The 20,476-nt window shown below is 40.7% G+C and overlaps 1 protein-coding gene across 1 annotated transcript in view; it reads left to right on the forward strand.

Annotated features, from left to right (window-relative positions):
• TBCA (tubulin folding cofactor A) overlaps positions 1-20,476 on the forward strand; it is a 53,067-nt gene that overhangs the window by 26,140 nt on the left and 6,451 nt on the right. Inside the window, exon 2 of the mRNA XM_032792715.2 lies at positions 6,502-6,607. Coding sequence (XP_032648606.1) covers positions 6,502-6,607 — 106 coding nt within the window. The remainder of the gene's footprint in view (positions 1-6,501; positions 6,608-20,476) is intronic.

A 20,476-nucleotide genomic window follows, 5' to 3' on the forward strand; every position in this document is an offset into this window, starting at 1 on the left:
TAACAAAGAACAAAAACATTAACTATGGATTGTTATAAGAAAAATGTAATCTAAAGAGGCTTTCCCCCCTGTTAATTCTGGATTGTCTCATTTACTACATGAACCCTTTTAATTCACTATGACTTATAGTATATGTCATATATACTGGCTGTTAAAGAAATCATATCTGAAGTTTTTCAGAATTGTATTGTCTAATCTGTAAATAGCTTCAATTGTGGGTTTTTGGTGGCTGCTTTTTTTTTTTTTTTTTTTTTGTGACAAGATAGGATGTGATATTCTCCCGCCCAACACACACACTATTCCTGAACACTTTTTATTTTTTCTCCACATGAGTGCATGTGCAGTAGTGAAGGATCTATCATCATTGCCATTATATCCTCTTTGAAGTGGATGAAACATGCAGAGACAGGAAGTGCAGGGAGGAAGGGGGAGCATTATCAGGGCAATAATTTTGTTCACAATTAGTTCTGCTGCTGATTTTGGTTAGAGGTCGTCAAAGCACAGTATTTAGTTTTGACAACTTTTGTGTGCCATAACCAAAGATTTTTTATTTTTGAGAAAATGCTAATAAATTAGGTTATGCTCCTCCCTTTAAAAAATGGGGTTAAGAGGGGAAAAAATAGGACAGGTTACATATGTAAATAGAAATGGCTTAATGATACTTTAGCACAATCCACTAAGAGAAATGTTTGAAATCAAAACTTTTTAGTGCTGTGAATACAAACATCAGTGTGCGTGAGAGGCGGAAAGTGAAATTGCTAGTCTAACTTTAGTAATCAAGGTGAGTGGAATATAGAAGGTAAATATCAGTCATGAAAAATTATCGCTATTTCCGTTTTAATATTTTAATTTAAGGAGTTACCATCAGTGGTAATGGTTAAAATACATTGGCCACATTTTTCAAAGCTGAGTGCTTATAGTTCCACTTTTAAAACTATGTTTTTAGTGCTCATGATGTTAGCTCCTAAATCTACATGTAGGCACAGGAGCTAACATCATGAGCATCTAGGCTTGAAAAATGTTGCTTACTGTATTTATCTTGTTGGTATTATTTTCTTAAGCTGGACCCTAAAGTACGGTCCTGTCTTTTTGGTTGTAAGGAGTGGTGGTTGAATGATTAATTTCAAAAGTGCAAACTGTATGTGTGCAGTACAGTAAAATCTTTTGGTATTTTGGCATTAGTATACTGTAATTGTATGAACATTTATAATATGTAAATATCCTTTCATCAGCCAATACACATGGGGATGGTTATCTTTTTACAACCGTTCATGAGACGGGGGTAAATAAGGTGCAAAGTACTTGCCAGCCCGATAGGTGTAACTTATAAAATACTTTCATCACACTGAGTAGTCTGTTCAAATATGTGTAAATTCTGAAAAATGCGAGTCCAGTCTTTCTTCTACCTTTTATAATAAGGCAGTAATGTTTATCACAGTTTAAACAAGTGTTTTAAAATTGGTGACATATAAACTTGTAAGAAAGTTCCAAAGTGTATGTGGTGTTTTTAAACTTATTTTTATTTCCTTGAGAGGAGCTTTATCTACAACAAGGCCAGCAAACCCTGCTTCTGATGTGTTTAGCTTGCACCTTAGTGAGCTTTCAGGGGTTTTCAGTTGTGCTTATGTGATTAGAGGAACAAACCTTTTTATTTGCTAAGAGAGGGCTTGTATGGCTATAGTTTGTAAAGTCACTGATTCTAGAGTTGGTTTATGAATATAAACATTAGTTGATTGTCACTTACATTTTCATATATAACAAGCTTAAGTTAGCTTTTTTAGCTAATACAAACAAATTCTAAAGTGTTCGTTTTAGTGATGCAGTTGAGTTTAGTTGTAACAATAATACTTAGACATTTCATTTTAATAAGTAAATATTTTACATCAAACAACTTATAAATAAGAATTTGGGTACAGTAATTCAAAAGTCAATGATCTCACAGTTAATTTTTCTGTCATTAACTGTGTAATTATGTTTCCTAAAAAAAGTTAACAAGCAAAAGAATATTACCTTGACCTAAGACATCCTGATCATACAGTTATCCAGTCCTTTATAAAATTGTACTTTTTGATGCTGATGCCAGGTCCAGGACTGATGTTTAGAAAGGTTTACTGCTACTCCAAAGTATTTGTGACCCTATCAGGCTATGCAGTTTATCTTCTTTCATCGTTTCCCCTAATATGATTTTTAGCCATCACTATTTTGACAAAGTAATACAGGTGAAGTTTATAATGGAAGTTTTGGTTGGTACATTAATGTTGGTTAAAGGTGTGGGTTTTTATGATATTTCTATACCAGCAAAAGCCCTAATACATGTTATGCAGATCTCTAGTATCCATACAAATCCTTCTTGTTTAGTCATCATAACAGAATCATATAGTAAACCTGAGCAGTTGGTGTCTGAATTTGCTCAATAATAGCCAGCTTTGATCAGCCAGCTGGCCAGCCAGATAAGTTCAGCTTTTACTTTATTTACTTGTGCTAATGGGAGTTTGTGGTACATAGTTTTTGGCAGCACACTGGGTTATTTTATGTTGAGAACATATTGCAAACTAGAAGGAATTCTATTAAACTGGAATCTTTAGTGCTATAGTTATTAGACTTGAATTTACTTGAGGTGATCTTAATGGTTTGCTGGAGAAGGGGGATTAAATCAAAGAGCACCCAGTTTCCAAATCTGGGTCCAGTGTTAAGGCTAAAAAGGGGGTGTGTTGTCTCCTTTTGAAAAAACAGATTTTAAGAAAATTTTCCATATGCTGGTGCTAGTTATCAAGGTTAAATTATGGGTCCACTACTTACCATGATACATACTAGTTCTGGGATTCTGAGTTTGCAAAAAGCCCTTTGGAGCAAACATTTTTAAGAACCTTGATACTATTCAGATGCTGTGTTTGGGAAGTTGACTTTGTAATATTATTTTGTGGTCAGATTTGATGTATGGAATTACATCTATTCACTTCTGTACTGTGGTGTGAAATATAACTATGATCTAGAAAAGAGATTCTTGAACTGAAGAATTGGCTGGTCACATGGGCTTGCTCCTCCTGCTAATTTGCACCTACCAAATTGCATTAAAAGAAGATAAAAATATACTTTCTTAATTTAGTTTTCCATATAAAGCATTGCTGTAATTACCACAGGGAAGGGAGGTCGTATGCAAGACATTTCTGTATTAATATATGGTTCATGCTATCAGAGTCTGAACTCCTATGCTAAATAGTGGAGGTTATTACACTGTCTTTTTAAGTATTATGTACATTAAAATTCTCATTTTATGCAGGAGTGGGGTCCCTAGCCTCTGTTTGCCAGAAGCTGGAAATGAGCGACAGGGGATGGATCACTTGATGATTACCTGTTCTGTTCATTCCCTCTGGGGCACTTGGCACTGGCCACTGTCGGAAGACAGGATACAGGGCTAGATGGACCTTTGGTCTGACCCATTCTTATGTAATTACAGTTCTTTGAGTAATTGAACATGTCTATCCCACTTCAGGTGTGGGCATGCCCAGTGCACCAGAGTAGGAGACTTTTTTCCCCTTAGTGGTACCTGTTGGGGCAGCACATGTCCTCAGCTGCCTCATGCTGCTGTGCAGTGATATAAAGGGTGGCCTCCGATTCTCCTCAGTTCCCTCTGACTGCCCATGATTGGTAGTTAGTGTGTGTTTGCTTGCTTTGCAAGTGTTCTGTCTTTCCTAAGAATAATTCTTTATGTATACTTAGTGTACTTCTCAGTTGTTAGTTAGACCTTTTAGTTATTTTATTTAGTTTTGCTTAGATTGTCAGTTCATGCTTGTTCTGGGTGCTGACTGTCAGTATTGAGGCACGTTCAGCCTCCAGGCTTTAAGCCTTGCACCGGCTGCAAGTCTATGCCAATAAGTAATCCTCATTCCAAATGCCACATGAGGGTCACATCTAGGACCACTGTGAAATCTGTGGACATTTCAAGTCCTGGATCAAAAATAATAGAAAGGTGAGGCTTTGTCTCCTTCTCATGAGGCCACCTTGTGTCCACCATCTGAACTGTCCCACTCAGGGTGGGCACCAAGTACTTCTATGCCAGTTAGTGAATGTCTGAACATTGCAGCATTTCCCCTTTCCTGGTAGTGAGGAAGAACTAACAGACAGCATGCCTCAAAGGAGCTAATCTCTTCCAAAAGATTGAGGTACCCAGTACTGTCTACCAGCAAGCAAACTGGAGAGCAGGGCAGAGTAACCTCTGGAAAGAAGTGCTCCCTGGTACTGACTTTGTCACATTCAAGGTTTTTGACTCGAGCACCAGTACCTTTGTCACTGAGGCCTATACCTGCTGTGGGTCTGACCCCTTGAATGCTGCGGCAGCAGCAGGAGAACCTTTTGGTACTGATGATACCAGAGGCATATGCTGCTGTGCAAGACCTGTTAAGTCTCTTGGTACCAGATTCTCCAGCAGCATAGGAGACAAGTTGTCCAGTACTGATTGAACCTCAGACTTAATCGACATACCTACAAGTAAGGTACAGTGCATCTCTGGTCAGGTGACTCTGATTTTTCCTCAGAGGCAGTGGTTTTCAACCTACGGCCCAATCAGCGCACAGCTGTGGCCCATGTGACATCCTCAAGGTCAGGTAGTATTGGACGTGGCCCACAGTAGTAAATAGGTTGAGAACCATTGCTCTAAGATATGTTCCTATGCCCCTCACTCCAGGGATAGAAGGCATCACTCTTCTTCCTCCAGAGGATCCTACTCCTGGTAGCCAGCAGTGGTCCTATGGTGATCTGGGGACCCAGATCCTTGGGCTGGTAGAGGCCTCCTTACGCAATCTTTTATAAGGACAAAATTTACTGTGTCCACATCTGAAATTTGTGACTAAAGTAGTGTCGGAATTCCACCTCAACCAAGGAATATACTTACCGATTTTCTTTCCTAAGCCCCATTGTCTAAAGGATGGAGAGACTCCATGCCTTGGATGTCAAAAGGGCATTAGCTTTTTACTTGGACAGAACCAGATTGTTGAGATCAGAGGTCCCCAAACTGTGGGGCATGCCCCTCAGGGGCATGCAGAGAAATGTTCGGGGGGGAGTATGGCTGGGGCCTGGGCCAGCCCTCATAGGGGTGTGCAGTGAGCGCCACCCAGCTCTAGTCCTGACCTTGGCTGCCGAACCCACGCCCGGGGCCCCAGCTACCAGCCCCCTTACCCCTTGCTACGTCTCCCCCCCTCCTGGAACTACAACCCAGCTCTGGGGGTGGGGGGGACAGGACAGACAGGTGGGGGGGGGCATGAGGGAAAAAATTTGGGAACCACTAGTTTAGATAGTCATATCTACTGTTCGTAGCAGTTGCAAACAGAATGAAGGGCCTTACAGTCTCAACACAAAGGAGCTTGTCATGGATTTCTCCCTGCATATGTGTGTGTTATGACATTGCCAATGTAACCCCACTAAGCAGGAGGTAGCACACTTGGCAAGATCTCAAGCAACTTTTGCACCTTATTTTAGCTCAAGTGCCAATATCAGACAGTTGTAGGGTTGCAGCTTGGTCATTGGTGAATACATTTACAACTCTTTATGCCATCTCTCAGCATTCCAGAGATGACGTCAAGTTCGGACAAGAAGTTCTTCGGTTCTTGTTCAGGTAGATTCTGAAACCCATCTCTGGTTTGAACTGGTTGTGAGTCACCTGAAGTGGAATGGACATGAGCAATCACTCGAAGAAAAAACTGTTACTAACTATTCTGTAACTGGTCTTGGAGATGTGTTGCACATGTCCATTCTATGACCATTCTCCTTCCCCTCTGTATAGGAGTCTCTCAGGTAAGAAGGAACTGAGGGAAGTCAGGTTCCACCCTTCTGTACCATCTGGTAGCAATATGAGTTGGCAAAGGTGTATGTGTTGCCCCAACAGATACTGCTAAGGGAAAAATTTCCGACTCTGGTGCACACACCTGATGTGGAATGGCCATGCAATGCATCACAAAGAACAACAATTATAGAACAGGTTAGTAATCATTTTTTTAAAATTGTTTCTTGGACTGTTCTGAAAAAGTGTTAACTTTGAGATGCAAACATAGCTTATTATACACTTTGCCTTGAGTAACATATCTCTGCTCAAAACCCACGTGACTTGAATCTGAGCAGTTGTCTTTTGTGACTTGGAATCCATCATTGCAGACCACAAGTGTTTCTCCTCTATCAATAAAGCACGTGGCAGCTAGGAATTTACTACTTCATTTTGTTTGTCTATTATTTGAAACAGAGTAGCAGAATGTCTTTTTAAGTGAATATTGGTTTAAGTAATCCATGCCATTTAATATAAAGCTAGAATTAACATGGATATACTTTGTTATCCACTTGGGTTTAGATCTTAAATTCTTGACCTTTTAACTAAACTTTTATAAAAGTAGACAGCAGCCTCTTGAAGAGTTGCTGTATTTTTATTTTTGATGGGTATGATGTCATTTTCTAATTATACAGCTTAATCTCACTTTATTAGTGTATGAATAAAATCATTCGATTTGTTTTCAGGTTGGTAAAAGAGAAAGTTATGTATGAAAAAGAAGCAAAACAGCAAGAAGAAAAAATTGAAAGAATGAAAGCTGAAGCAAGTGATGATTATGGAATTAAAAAGCAGGTATGTTGTCCTAAAAATTTAAATATATTTAAAATATAACTTATAAAGAAAATTTGAAAGTGACTCTTTAATAAAAGAATCTCACACAGCTTTTTTCAAACTCAGGTGATATGAACACTACACTGAAAGTTAACTTAAATATAAAAGGGCAGTATACAAATGTACACAGTTCTTTGCATTTTTAAATATGTTGCTCTTTCCAGAACTGTTGACTCATAAGGAGCTCAATCCTGCAAGGTAGAGTGTTCCTGTGAAATAAGCATCCTCACCTTTGAGTTGAGGGTGCTCCGTACCTTGCAGGAATGCTCAGGGTTGAGCCTGAGGAGGGTTTCTTGCCTTCTGCTTTCAGAATAGTTTAGGTAAACTAAGGCCATGTCTATGCTAGCAATCTTAGAGTGGCACAGCTGTACCAGTGCAGCTGTGCCGCTGTCAGATTGCTTGTGCAGCCCCTCCATGCTGACAGAAGAGAGCTCTCCTGTTATAATAACCACCAAACCAAGCAGCGGCAGCTGTATTGGCGGGAGAAATTATCCTGCCAACGTAGCACTGTGCACATGAGCACTTATGCCAGTGAAACTAAGTTGCTTGGGGGGGGGGGGGGGAGTTCATACCCCATAGCGATTTAAGTGGTAGTGTAGAAATAGCCAAAATATTTGAGCACAGTTTTCAATTTACGGTGTAGGGGTGATTATACACAGATGAAAGCTTTTAACTCTGAGTGCAGATATACAATAACAACTTAACTAAACTTCAGACAAATAGTGAAATAGCCGGGTACGCAGCAATGGACGCACCAATGTACCTGTTGCTATAGAGTTATAGGAGAGCCTCAGACAAGCTGTATTATAGATACACTATATTTTTGTAATATCCTACCTAATAATGATTTTCTGAATTTTGTGTGTTGGAGAGAATGGAGGGAATGGTTTGTGTTCACAGCTATGGAATAAAGTTACCAGCAAAGGGGAGGAAAGTGGTATGCACTCTTCTCCCCCCCCTGCCCCCCCCCTTTTTTTTTTAATCCTATGAATTAAGGCCTGCAGATTTGTTCTGTTTTAAAATGCAGATTTTTTTTTCTGCTTGCTTTTACTTTAGAAATTATAGGAATACAGAGTTTGGTTTTGTGAGCACCTCTGGGATATTCAGTGTGGACTGAGCTTTCTCAACTTCTAACTGAATGTGTTGAATTTTTAACAGTTTTTTCTCCCAGCATTTCTTGGATATTTGCTTTTCAATAGGGGTGTATGTGTGTGTCTCTCATACTCACACACACAACTTTAAACAGTCTGAATTAAAATCACTTTCAGTCTTAATCAGGCTTCACTTGCATTGTCTCTGGTGTTATAAACCTACCAGTTCTCCAGTTATCCTTAATTTTCCTGGACAAATGGAAGAATAAATGAGACCTTGAATGTCTAATGTAAAAAAAAACAAGCAGAAAAAAATATTTAAAAACCAACAAAAAACATCCCTTCTCGCTGCCTTTATTAATCATAAAAGGCACAAGTCCAACTGTTTGTGTGTGTGTTTTTTCTCCTTTCCAGGTTATTTTAAAAGAAATATTTAGAATTTGGAAGACATTGCAGCCATTTACTCATACCACCTTAAGAAGTATGATCTCACTGCCTCTGATCACTAATAGAGGTTTTTAGGCTCTACTGAAATAGAAATAAGACTAGTTTCTTTAAAAAGTCATTGACACTAATTGGAACCAGTAAATGCAATCCTGATCCTCGGTGACCCAATTCATCAGATTATTTGAGAACGTCAAGGCATTTTCTCACCTACTCTTCGGAAATTGTCATAATTGACAATAATAGCCTTTGAAGCTCTTGCAGTAAAGAAAATGGTAAAGCAGTACTTTGAGGATGTCTTCTGAGGAGCCAGTGACAACAGTTTTTAAATGAATGGCCTCCGTCACTCTGTGGATATGTCTGCATGGCTTCTGGGAGCGAGTCTTACAGCCCAGGTTGACAGACTTGTGCTTGAGGAACTTGGGCTAGCATGCTAAAAATAATTGTGGAGATATTGTTTTGATGTTTGAAATTAAGCTCTGAAGCCTACCCAGAGTTTCAGAGCCTGAGCTCCAGCCCAAGCCATAAAATCCATGTTGCTGTTTCTAGCACACTAGTATGAACCCAAATAACAGGTCTTTTGACCCAAGCTGCAAGATTTGCACCCAGAAGCTGTGTAGATGTACCTTTTAAGAGTCTCAGTACACTATGAAAACGGCTACAATTTGGTTCCTCAGATGACGTCTTCACACAGCTGCTTTAGTGTTCTTTTTTGGTGTATACTCACAGCTGTGACAATTTCCAGAGTGCAAGGAATTTTTAAGTTCTGAAAGACTAGGATACTGAGCAGAGTGAATGTGCTTGCTTGTCCTACTAGTCCCTTAGTTTCAAGATACTTCTAGCAGTGAAAAACTTGCTCCAGAATATATGTGGGATGGGATTTACGTATTTAAAAGACTTCAAGAAAATTCTATTTAGTTATATAGTTATTAAGAACTGGAATTAAACTGTTTATAATAAATAGTTGAGAATTTAGCTCTGTCTTGAATATTTATACATAAGCATACAGGCAAGTCTTGGCAAAGCAGATTTTCAGCTCCTGGCACGGTTTCTGCCATCACAATGAGGCTCGTGTCTTGGTTACACTGTTCTGGTCTCCCTCTAGAGGTGCAACAAACAGTCCAGGATCTCCCATTTGAAGGGCTGTCGCTCTTCTCAGGAAAAAAAACTGATGAGATTCTGTACAGTCTCAAAGACTCTAAAGCAGGGGCCGGCAACCTTGCAGAAGTGATGTGACGAGTCTTCATTTATTCACTCTCTAATTTAAGGTTTTGCTTGCCAGTAATGCATTTTAACATTTTTAGACGGTCTCTTTCTATAAGTCTATAATACATAACTAAACTATTGTTGTATGTAAATTAAATAAGGTTTTTAAAATGTCTAAGAAGCTTCATTTAAAATTACATTAAAATGCAGAGGCCCCCTGGACCGGTGGCCAGGACCCAGGCAGTGTGAGTGCCACTGAAAATCAGCTCACGTGCCGCCTTTGGCACACGTGCCATAGGTTGCCTACCCCTGCTTTAGAATATCCCTGAAACCCCTGGGCATTTACACCCCTGCAGTGAAATAAAAGGCATCATTCCATCATCACCAGTCACAGCATTCTCAGGGATATGCCTGTCAAGCCCAGGACCTGCCAAGGAGAACTAACAGAGGTTACAAAGTTGCCTACCACCACCGTCTACTTCTGGAGCAGCCTGTTCTTCAAGGCAGGTAGCATCCTCCAAGAGCTCGCTTTGAGTTGGTGAAGAGCAGACTGCCAGCTCTAAGAGGGCTATCCTTTTCTTCCCCAATTTTTGCAAACCGCCTGTCTCACTTCTGTCATTCTGAGGCCCACATCACAACAGATGGGTGGGACCTAAGCATGGTGGAAGTCTGATATACATTCCAATTTATTCCTCCCCTATCCTGCTCCCTATCTCCCTTCCCTGTTACTCTTCAGATATCTTTCTCATGAGGCAGTGTTACTGCCAGAGATACAATTGCTTCTTGTAGGAGCTATAGAGGAGGTCCCTCTTTTGTTCAGGGGAAAGGGGTTTTATTCCTGATGCTACCTAATCTTGAAAGCAAAAGGGTGTCTCAGGACTATTTTAGATCTAAGTTCCTAAAAATATTGACATTTCAGATGATCACTTTAGTCTCCATAATCCCTTCTATGGAGCCAGAGGTATGCTGCTCTTGAGTTACAGCGTACTTACTTCATGTAAGTATTCATCAGAGCCACAGAAAATTTGAGAGTCACGGTCAGCGGTCTCCATTATCACTGCACACTGCTCTCCTTGGATCTCTAAGCTGCCCTGCATATATTTACAAAGTGTACGGCAGGGATAGCAGCATTCCTTCAGAAGTCAGAGGTCCATGTCTTCCCTTACCTGGATGACTGGCTGATAAGAAGTCAGTCCAGCACACAGATGTTGTCCAGCATAAACAAAATCTCAGCCACCTTCTTTGCTGTCTGCCTGCTGCTCAACAGAGATGAGTAAGTCCTGTTTCCAGTTCAGAAAATAGAATTTGTTGGAATGATTCGGGACTCAAAAATGGCCAGGACCTTACTATTGTAGGTTTCATGTAATACAAAACCTCATTCTGGACTTTAAGGGTGATCTTCTCATCACTGTGAGAAACTGTTTAAGGCAGCTGGGGCACATGGCAGCATGTGTTTTTGTAGTACAAAATGCCAGGCTGAGTTTAACTCCTTCAAGTGTGTTGGCTGTGTATTCACTAAGAAGGCACCACATAGACAGGTAAGTGCATGTACCAAATTGGATCTTATCCTCCCTAGATTGGTGGACAGACATGTCCAATGTCTGCAAGGGAGTTCCCTTCACCCCACTTCAATAATATCTTACCTTAGTCTTGGACGCCTCAGACCCAGGTGGGAGGGGTCACTTGGGACCCCAGCAGATGCAAGTTTTCTGGTCTACTCGAGCTCAGCTCAAAACTCCCAATGTTTATGTATTGACTATCTGATCAGCTTGCATGGCATTCCTGCCTTACATCAGGGGAAGGGGCTCGTTAGTGCTGACTGACAATACAGCAGCCATGTTTTATGTAAATAAATGGGAAGGGATGCAGTCCTCACTACTCTGCTGAGAAGCAATCCTATTTTTGGACTTCTGCATCATCAACTCTACTTCTGAAAGCAATCCATGTCCTAAGGGCTCAGAATACACTGACAGATTGCCTGAGCAGATTTTTTGTTCATCACCAGGAGTGGTCCCTTCACCCAGACATAGCAAGATCCATTTTCCAGTTCTGAGGGTCTCCCCAAGTGGGTCTTTTAGTGGGTCAGAAAATGTCACCAGTTTTGTTCCTGGATGCTTTTCTATTGCCATGGTCAGGGTCTGCTGTATGCTTTTTTCCTCCCAACCCTTTCTGACCAGAGTTCTGTGCAAAATCAAGCAGGACAAGGCCATCTTATACTGATCACCCCTGCATGGCCCCATCAACACTTTGTTGTTTTTTTCCCCCCCACCAGCTCAGTGGACCTCTGTCAATCCCCACTGCTGCTTTACACATACTTGGTTTCACAGAATCACACCTGCCTCCTCCACTCCACTCGTCAGGCCCTTCGCCTGACACCCTAGAACAGGGGTCAGCAACCTTTCAGAAGTGGAGTGCCATGTCTTCATTTATTCATTCTAATTTAAGGTTTTGTGTGCCAGTAATGCATTTTAATGTTTTAGAAGGTTTCCTTCTATAAGTCTATAATATATAACTAAACTATTGTTGTACATAAAGTAATTAAGGTTTTTAAAATGTTTAAGAATCTTCATTTAAAATTAAATTAAAATGACGAGCCCCCCGGACCAGTAGTCAGGACCCGGGCAGTGTGAGTGCCACTGAAAAGCAGCTCGTGTGCCGCCTTTGGCATGCGTGCCGTAGGTTGCCTACCCCTGCCCTAAAGGCTTCAAGGTTAACTTTGGTGAAGGAGTCCTGCTCTAGAGAAGTTCAGGATATGTTGCTGAGTAGCAGGAAACCATCAGCTAGAACTACTTACCTGGCTAAATGGAAGAGGTTTTCCTTCTGAGCCCATTCTTGCTTCTATTCAGTATTTGCTGAACTATCTTCTGTCCCTGAAACATCAAGGATTGGCGATTAGCTTGATCGGAGTATACCTTGTGGCTATATTTCACTCTCCTGTGGATAACTCCTCTTTTTTCCAACCCAATGGCTCTAAGATTTTTTTAAATGCTTTAGACAGACTGTTTCTGCAGTTACAGAACCCTATTCCACCATAAAGCCTGAATCTAGGCTTAACAAAGCTGCTTGGTCTCGTCTCTTCTCTCTCTCACCCTCCTATGCTAGGATTTATCATAAGTCTTCTGCACTCCAGTCTAGCCACCAATGCAGACCAATAGGTAAGACCCTGTGTATTCAATAGGTCTGTGACCATGTGGTCCAGAAACTCAGTTTTCTTTTTTTTTAAAAGAAATCTAGTCCTTATGGTTGCAGAAACAAATGTGAACTGAGAGTGTAAACCTACATAGTAATACCTATTTGAATCTATGTACAGCATGAATTAGCTCTGAGGCATGATGTTCTTGGGTTCCTCTCCATGGGGTAATAACTCTGAAACCTAAAGGTGTGTTGTTAATAGTTTTAAATATTTATTTGCTGATCATTTTAGCAGAAATATCCAACTACTTGTCTCACAATCCCAACTGCCTCCCCAAATTCCAAAGCCTTTCATTTTAATTCATCTGAAGTTACTACAGAATTTCTGCAGGAACACCACAGAATCTAAGGGCCTTGTCTCAGAATTTATATTCAACTTGCTGCAGATGCATCCATAAGCAGGTTTCCTCCATATGCAAATAAGGTAATATAGGCAATCAGGGCTAGTCTGCATAGGGAGTTATTCTGGAAAAGCTATTCCTGGTTAACTCCATGTGTGGATACGCTTTTTTTTTCCTGGAATAAAAATATCTTATTCCAGATTAGTTTAATTAACTTTAGAAATTAATCCACTAGTACAGCCTCAATTATTCCAGAATAATTTTCATGAGGGGACAAGCCCTTTGAGAAGCTGGTGTTCATGTCCTTTATCCAACAAGTTCTGCTCCTCATAATCTCATACTTGAGTCTCTGTCATATTTCGCTAGGATTAAGCAGAATCCTTTTGTTTTCACTAGTCACCACTAAAAGTGGAACAGATTCACTAATCACGATACAGATTCCTGAAAATTAAAATGTGGAAGACCAGAATTAACTATACTTTTAGTTACCGAAGCTGGTTTTTTGTGGAATGGGACTTCAAACATGAAAGATTCTAGTCTGAACACTTCAATGTTTGTTTAATGTTAAGTAATATTACTTGGGGAATACTCATCTGTTTTTAATTGCTCAAGTAGTAGGTTTTAATCTAATTTCTTTCTGTTTTTAAAAATTTCATGTTGGATTGAATACACGAAGTTTCAGACTCCTCATAAAACAGACACAAATAAGATTAGGTGGAACTTTTAGTTTCATTCCAGTCTGATTACTTTCAAAATCCTTTGGGTTTTCTCCAAAGAATAGATGACCTCTGTTTAATAATCTGAATTCTGTAGTTCTAGTTGTCTAGATAATAAGCCAGTAAAGTTACTAGTAAAGGGTTTGACACACTTGTTTGTGCATTTGGAGAGTTTAACTAATGAGCATAAATCAGTCTCCTCTAAAGGCTAGCTTCTTGTATTTGTATCTGTGTTCTCGAGAATAATACTCCTGACATGCAGGTGATATTAAACATGCTCCTTTCAACTTTTGGGTTTTTTTTCTAATGTCCTTTTTGAAAAAAGCTTATCGATGAGAAATTATTGTAATCCTTGCTACCGCTTTCTTTTTTCTTGTGTTTTTTAAAGAGTTTCATTTTCACTGGTCAAAGATATAAATACCTTTTCGTATTCTAGACTATGCTCTCTATGCTGAGGATTTAAAATAATTGCGTAGTAGGAATACATTAACATGGAAACTCCCATTTAGTAAGAAGATTCTACAATTGACATTAACAATTGCTGGAGGGAAATTCTCTTGTGGTTGGGCTCAGCATTCCTCTGCTCTACAGAAAGAGGCTGTATCAGACCTTTCAGGCATGGGATAGTGACTTGACTTTATATGGGAAACCTGCCAGTTCTTTTCTGTCTCCAGTTTTGGCACAGACATTTATTTTTCCTGACTTTCTGCCTTCTGCAAAACTGAAGGAAATCTCCATAATTAATCCTAATGCCTTTTCTTTAATGAGATTGCTAACCTCTTTAACCAAATCATGTGTTGGGCTGAGTGAGAGCTCTTGCCCCATATTGTGCAAATTTCCCTGTGCCTGAAAACCTAAGGATGACAGATAATTCTACAAAAAAAAAAAGAGCTGCGGAGGAGAGTGTACAGCCAGTAATGTCAAGGTTGAGCCAACCTTGTTGGTTGACCAATGCTTGTTTTGTCAGAACTGAACTGGCACCACTTTCCAAATGGGTTCCCTTTTATGTATAATTTTTCTGCCAGTTGTCTGCCCATGTGACAGTGTTTATATCCAAAGCAATTCACATTCTTTTCAAGTAAAATTTTGAGAGCTGTTTTGTAGAAAATGCTCTCTGTTAATAGTTTTCTATGGGCAGTGATTGTATTATCCAGTCATCCTTACGAAAGTTATCAAAATAAAGGGCAAGAATTGTGTTTAATATAAATGACTTAATTCTAAAATTAAGGGGAGGATTAAATTAGCCAGTGACTGGATTAAGGGAAGGCACTAGTAATAAATTTTGCTTCTCCCCCCTCAAGAGTAGTATCTACACTCTTAAATCTCTGCACTAGCTGTCTCCCCAGCTGGTGGTGGTGAAAACCTACAGTCTCAGATTATCATAAAACTCCTAGGCAGCAAACCATTTTCCAGAAAGGACAAAATAACCTTTTGCTTCTGCCTCCTGAAATGATCTGTCATGCACCAATCGATTGGTCCTCAGATAGAGCAACTGCAGGGGTTGAAAAAGTTGGAAATACTGAAGCAGTTAGGTGAAGAGGAAGTCAAGTAGGTGTCTATCATCTTTCTTCCTCCCTCAGGCTCTCCATTCCTTTTCTACACAATGCTTGATATAAGCGGTTGAAACCTGTCAGTTCCTCGCTCTGAAATAATAAGCTGATGTGAAAGAGAACTGATTCTCTGCACTGAGAAAAGAATGTATCCCAACACTTTCCAGAAATTTTTCTTCACACTTCTCCAAGAGTAAAGAGAGTCACGTAGTGTTCTGTGCAATTTATTCCTCAATTAAGGGGGGAATTACCAGCGGTTTAGTGTAATTCAAGCCTTTTCCAGGCCAGCTATTTTTAAAAAAAAAACAAACAAATTTTCATTTTAATAGACTGGAAACCTATTTTACAAATTTGAGTTTGTAGATTTATAGGTTGATATTAAGGAAAAGCTCATCTTTTTTATCAAGCTCAGTTACAGTAAAACATATTTGCTTTTGTCTCCACCCCCTTCAATTCATTGCCGCCTCTAATCTGGCTGAGGAAAACCACTCTTTCAAATGTACATTTTATTTTCAATTTTGTAACAGGCAAAGAGCAAGTGGTCATGGGGTCCTTCTTTAGTGTGCGTGTGTGTGTGTGTGTTGTTTTAAATCACATAGCTAATTTCTTAGCCTAAAACTACCAAGGATCGACTCACACCTGAGTAATTCTGATACTATTTTTGAGAAGGTGTAGTCTGGTGATTCTTTTATCTTCTCACTGTCCCAGAGTAAGTGATCTAAGGCTCAGTCTCTCTTTCAGAGGTGTACTACACTATGAAATAGACACCTTCCTGATTAACACATCTCTGCTTTCTTGGCCCCATCTTCTTTTCCCTGTGCACCTTATCCTTGTGTGCCCTGTTGTTGTAGGCACATTGGTTCCCAGGATATTAGATACACAAGGTGGGTGGGGTAATATCTTTTATTGGACTGACTTCTGTTGGTGAGAGAGAAAAGCTTTTGAGCTTACACACAACTAGTCTTCAAGACCTGAAGGACCTCTGTGTAAACTCAAAAGCTTGTCTCCCACCAACATAAATTGGTTCAGTAAAATATGTTACCACACCGACCTTGTCACCTTATCAGGGGCATGGTGTGTTAGAAATCTTAAATCCAGAGTAGGTGAAAAATGGCAGGATGATCATTTTTAACCTTTCACATAATGATAAATTCTTCTTCGAGGAGTGTCCCTTTGGGTGCTCAACTTTAGGTGAATCTGCAACAGACCATCTCTGCCACCCTCAGAGGAAATCAATCCTCAAAAAAGGTGGAGAGAAAAGCAGGCAACAAATTCCCATTCCAGGAAACTAGCCAAAAAGAAGCAATTCCTGATTCATTCAACACACTTGGTACCGACTGCGGAGTGGTTGAGCACCTACAAGTTGACAGGATCTTATGGTACTGCTGATACTGTGAAAGCCAAAGACCTTAAGCAGGCTGGCTTTGAGAGGAGTGACAGAGAGAAGCCGCCTTCCTCCTCCTCCTCCTCAGTACCGATGGAGCCTCTTAAACATCTGGCACCAAGAAGCTCAACATCACTACAGTCTATGGTGCCATCTACTGATCCTGAAGTGCATAGCACAGCGACATCAGCTATGACAGCAGTACTGTCTACAACACCATCCTCTGTATCGAGGCTTGCAGCACCACATCAATTTCTTCATCGCAAGGACTTGCTAGTCTATGTAACACCAGAATCTCCCCTTCTTCATATTGATGTTACTCCATACTCAGTACCTTGCCAATCTAGATCACTACTGAGATCAGCCCCTCTTTTTTCCAGCGATGAGTATGAAGGGGAAGGGGACCACTCCTCACCCATTTGCATGACTACCAGACCAATCTGGATATCAGCCAAGTGACATCCAGGGGTGGTATGGACATCCATGGATGCCACCACCAATACCATTCCCACTGCAATGGCCTTATTAGAATCCATGGCCTCCATACAGCCACCAGTACTCTAGGCCTTCCAGCACCTACAGGTGCTCCTCATCAGCCTCAGTAGGTACAGCCCTCCAGAGGAAACTTTTGAAGAACAGGAGGAAGCTTTGGAACAGGAAATCACCTGTCCAATCAATCTCTCTTCATCCTCCCCAGACAAAGCAGTTATGCCTCCACCACTTTGACTTTAAACAGTTCCAGGAGCTTTTAAAAGAATAGCTGACTCACTCTAAATACCCTTGGAAGAAGTTGCAGAGTCTCAACTTAAACTGTTGGATATTTTACAGACCTAAACATCAAAGATTATACTCCCTATAAATGAGGCACTTGTGGACCCAGGCAAGATAATCTGGCAGATCCCTGCAACAATACCACCCACTTGTAAAAGAGCAGTCAAAAAGTATTACGTCCCTTCTAAGGCTATGGATTTTTTGTTCTCACATCCCCCACCAAATTCCTTGGTGGTAGAGACTGTGAATAAAGACACCACCACTCCAGAATCACCCCATACAATAAGGACTGGAAGCAGTTAGCCTCTTTGGGCGCAAAGCCTGTTTGTCAGCAACTAAGCAATTCAGAATTACCAATTACAAAGCTTTGATGGCCAAGTATAACTACATAAATTATGATGTCTAAGATTTCGAAATCTAAGATTCTAAGATGTCCACATTTATTTACTGTAACCAAAAAAAACACCACCTCACAGAGAAGGTCTTGTAAACTTCACTGGATGTGGCAGACACAGCCACATGATCCATTACCACTGCTTAAGTTATGTGATGGGATTCATGATGCCACCTCTCTGGGTTTCCCAAGAATGTCCCATCTACTGTTAAGGATCCTCCCTTTGAGTGCCAGCAATTGGTCACGGCCAAGACTGACTAATTCCTCTATGCCCGAAAGGAGTGCAGGGCAACTCTTTGGTCTTTACGCGTTTACACACCTGCACAAAGAAGAAAGCTGGGGAAATACCAATCAAAGTCTGCCCCCATATGTCCAACCACAGAGACAATATGACCTACAAAAATGGAGACAGAGGCCTAAGACCATTCCCATCTCAGCCATCAAGATCCCAACAACCGTCCTTGAAATAGCAATTTTGAGGCTTTGCTCAAGGGCCCGAGATGCCTTCCCCATTTCCAAGCACTGGAACCATCATCATTCATCCATCCATTCTTTCAGAGACCACCTGATCCCATTCCACCCAGTATGGCAGACCATCACCTTGGACAAATGAATATTAGAAATTTATAAACATGGGTTACTCAATCCCATTTACCTCCATGCCCTCTTACCACCACCCCCCCCAATTCTCCCTACCTCCTTGTCCCTGTTCAGGGACCCGTCTCACAAGCACCTTCTATGAAATAAATCACCTCCTGCACTTGCGTCAGTACTGATTCAACCACACCAACACAGGGTGGGAGAGGCTTTTATTCCCACTACTACTTAACTCAGAAAAAGAGCAGGGAATGGAGGCCCATTCTCGACCTAAGGAAACGCCACATGTTTGTGAAGGTTCAGTGATTGAGGATGGTCACGTTAGCAGCTATAATCCAAGCACTGAAACAGGGGGGACTGGTTCTCAGCCCTTGACCTCCAGGATAGATATTTTCATATCTCCATACACCCAGTGCACAGGAGGTTCCTCGGATTCATTCTGGGACAGAATCACTACCAGTTCAAAGTACTGCCTTTTGGCCTCTCTATGGTACCCCTGATTTTCTCCAAGGTTCTCGCGGTTGTGGTGGCCCACCTCTGCAGGCAGGGAGTCATGAAATTCTCCTATTTAGACAGCTGTCTACTCAACCCTTTCTCAGGAAGATGCTGTAGAAGCTACTCAAAGGATAATGATTCTTTCCTCTCAACTAGGACTAAAAATAAACATGTAAAAATCGACGTTGACACCCCATTCAAAAACTAGAGTTCATTGGGGTCCACCTGGATGTGCTGGAGGCCAAAGCCTCATTACCACTACACAGATTTGAGACCCTTGATCACCGCAGGACAAACCAGCCTACAGATATCAGCCAGGACCTGTGTCCAACTATTAGGTCATATGGCAGCAACCATGTTCGTCGTAATGGACTGTGAATTTGGTAGGGCTGTACATATTGTGTATGCTTACTCTGACTACATTGTGCTCACCTCCAATATCTGTTTCTGAAATGCTTTGTTTCCCATTTCAAAATCCAGTCTGTTGTATAACCTTGCTTTGTAAACTTGAGATCCAGTAAATATGTCTGTGTTTCATCATCAAAGCTTTGTCTGTGACAGTTTTTTTCTTTTGACATCCTTTTCATTTTGCGTTAAGAGCACTAACCTTCTTTTAAAAAAAAAAGTTGCTTCCTTTATGTACATAACCATCCTTTGTGCTGGATCCCTTTTATGTTTGCCTGTACACTTATAAACAAATCTGGTTTGTTTATCCAAGTATTCTGTCTTTGTGCCTCAACAGGCATTTTTAATCAGATACAATTTGGTTCTTTCCATGCTTAATGCTTTCATTCGGGCATCACATTTTTCAATAACCCCGCAGATATTCATTGTTCTGAATGTCAGGTCAGTTTCTCATGATGGTACAGAGAAGGGCTACTAAGATGATCTGAGGAGACAAGACTCTCTTAAGTTAAGAACTTGGCTTGTTTAGCCTAACCAAAGGAAGGCTGAGGGGAGATATGATTGCTCTCTATAAATACACCAGAGGAATAAATACTAGGGAGGGAAAGGAGTTATTTAACTTAAGGGCCAATGCAGGCACAAGAACAAGTAGATATAAATTGGCCATCAACAAGTTCAGGCTTGAAATTAGACAAAGATGTCTAGCCATCTGTGATAAATGAAGGGTGGGAGTAGCTCCCTTTTATGGACACCCAGCCAGCCAGTTAGCTATAAAATCCCTGTTAGTAGCGGTTCTCTACTTGCTTTACGTGTAAGGGGTAACAAGTCCGCAGGTAAAAGGAAGGAAGTTGGGCACCTGACCAAAAGAGCCAATGGGAGGGCTAGAACTTTCTAAAATTGGGTCGGTCTGTCTGTTCTCTGGAGAGAGGGGACAGAGCAAAACAAGGCTGAAGCTTTGCTGTAAAAAGCTGTGAACCAGGTATGAAAATCACCAGATTGTACCTAAAACTACCTAATTTGGAATCCCAGATATGTAAGTAGATCAGAAAATGTCTAGAAAGACTCAATTAGGTGTGTCTTTTATTTCTGTAAAGCCTGTGGACTCCTCTGGGCTGACCCCCAAATGACTCATAGACTCATAGGTCAGAAGGGACCAATATGATCATCTAGTCTGACCTCCTGCACAAGGCAGGCCACAAAACCCTACCCATACACATTTATAACAACCCCTAACCCATGACTGA

This window comes from Chelonoidis abingdonii, chromosome 6 (genome assembly GCF_003597395.2).
Source record: "Chelonoidis abingdonii isolate Lonesome George chromosome 6, CheloAbing_2.0, whole genome shotgun sequence".
Taxonomy (NCBI): Eukaryota; Metazoa; Chordata; order Testudines; family Testudinidae; genus Chelonoidis; species Chelonoidis abingdonii.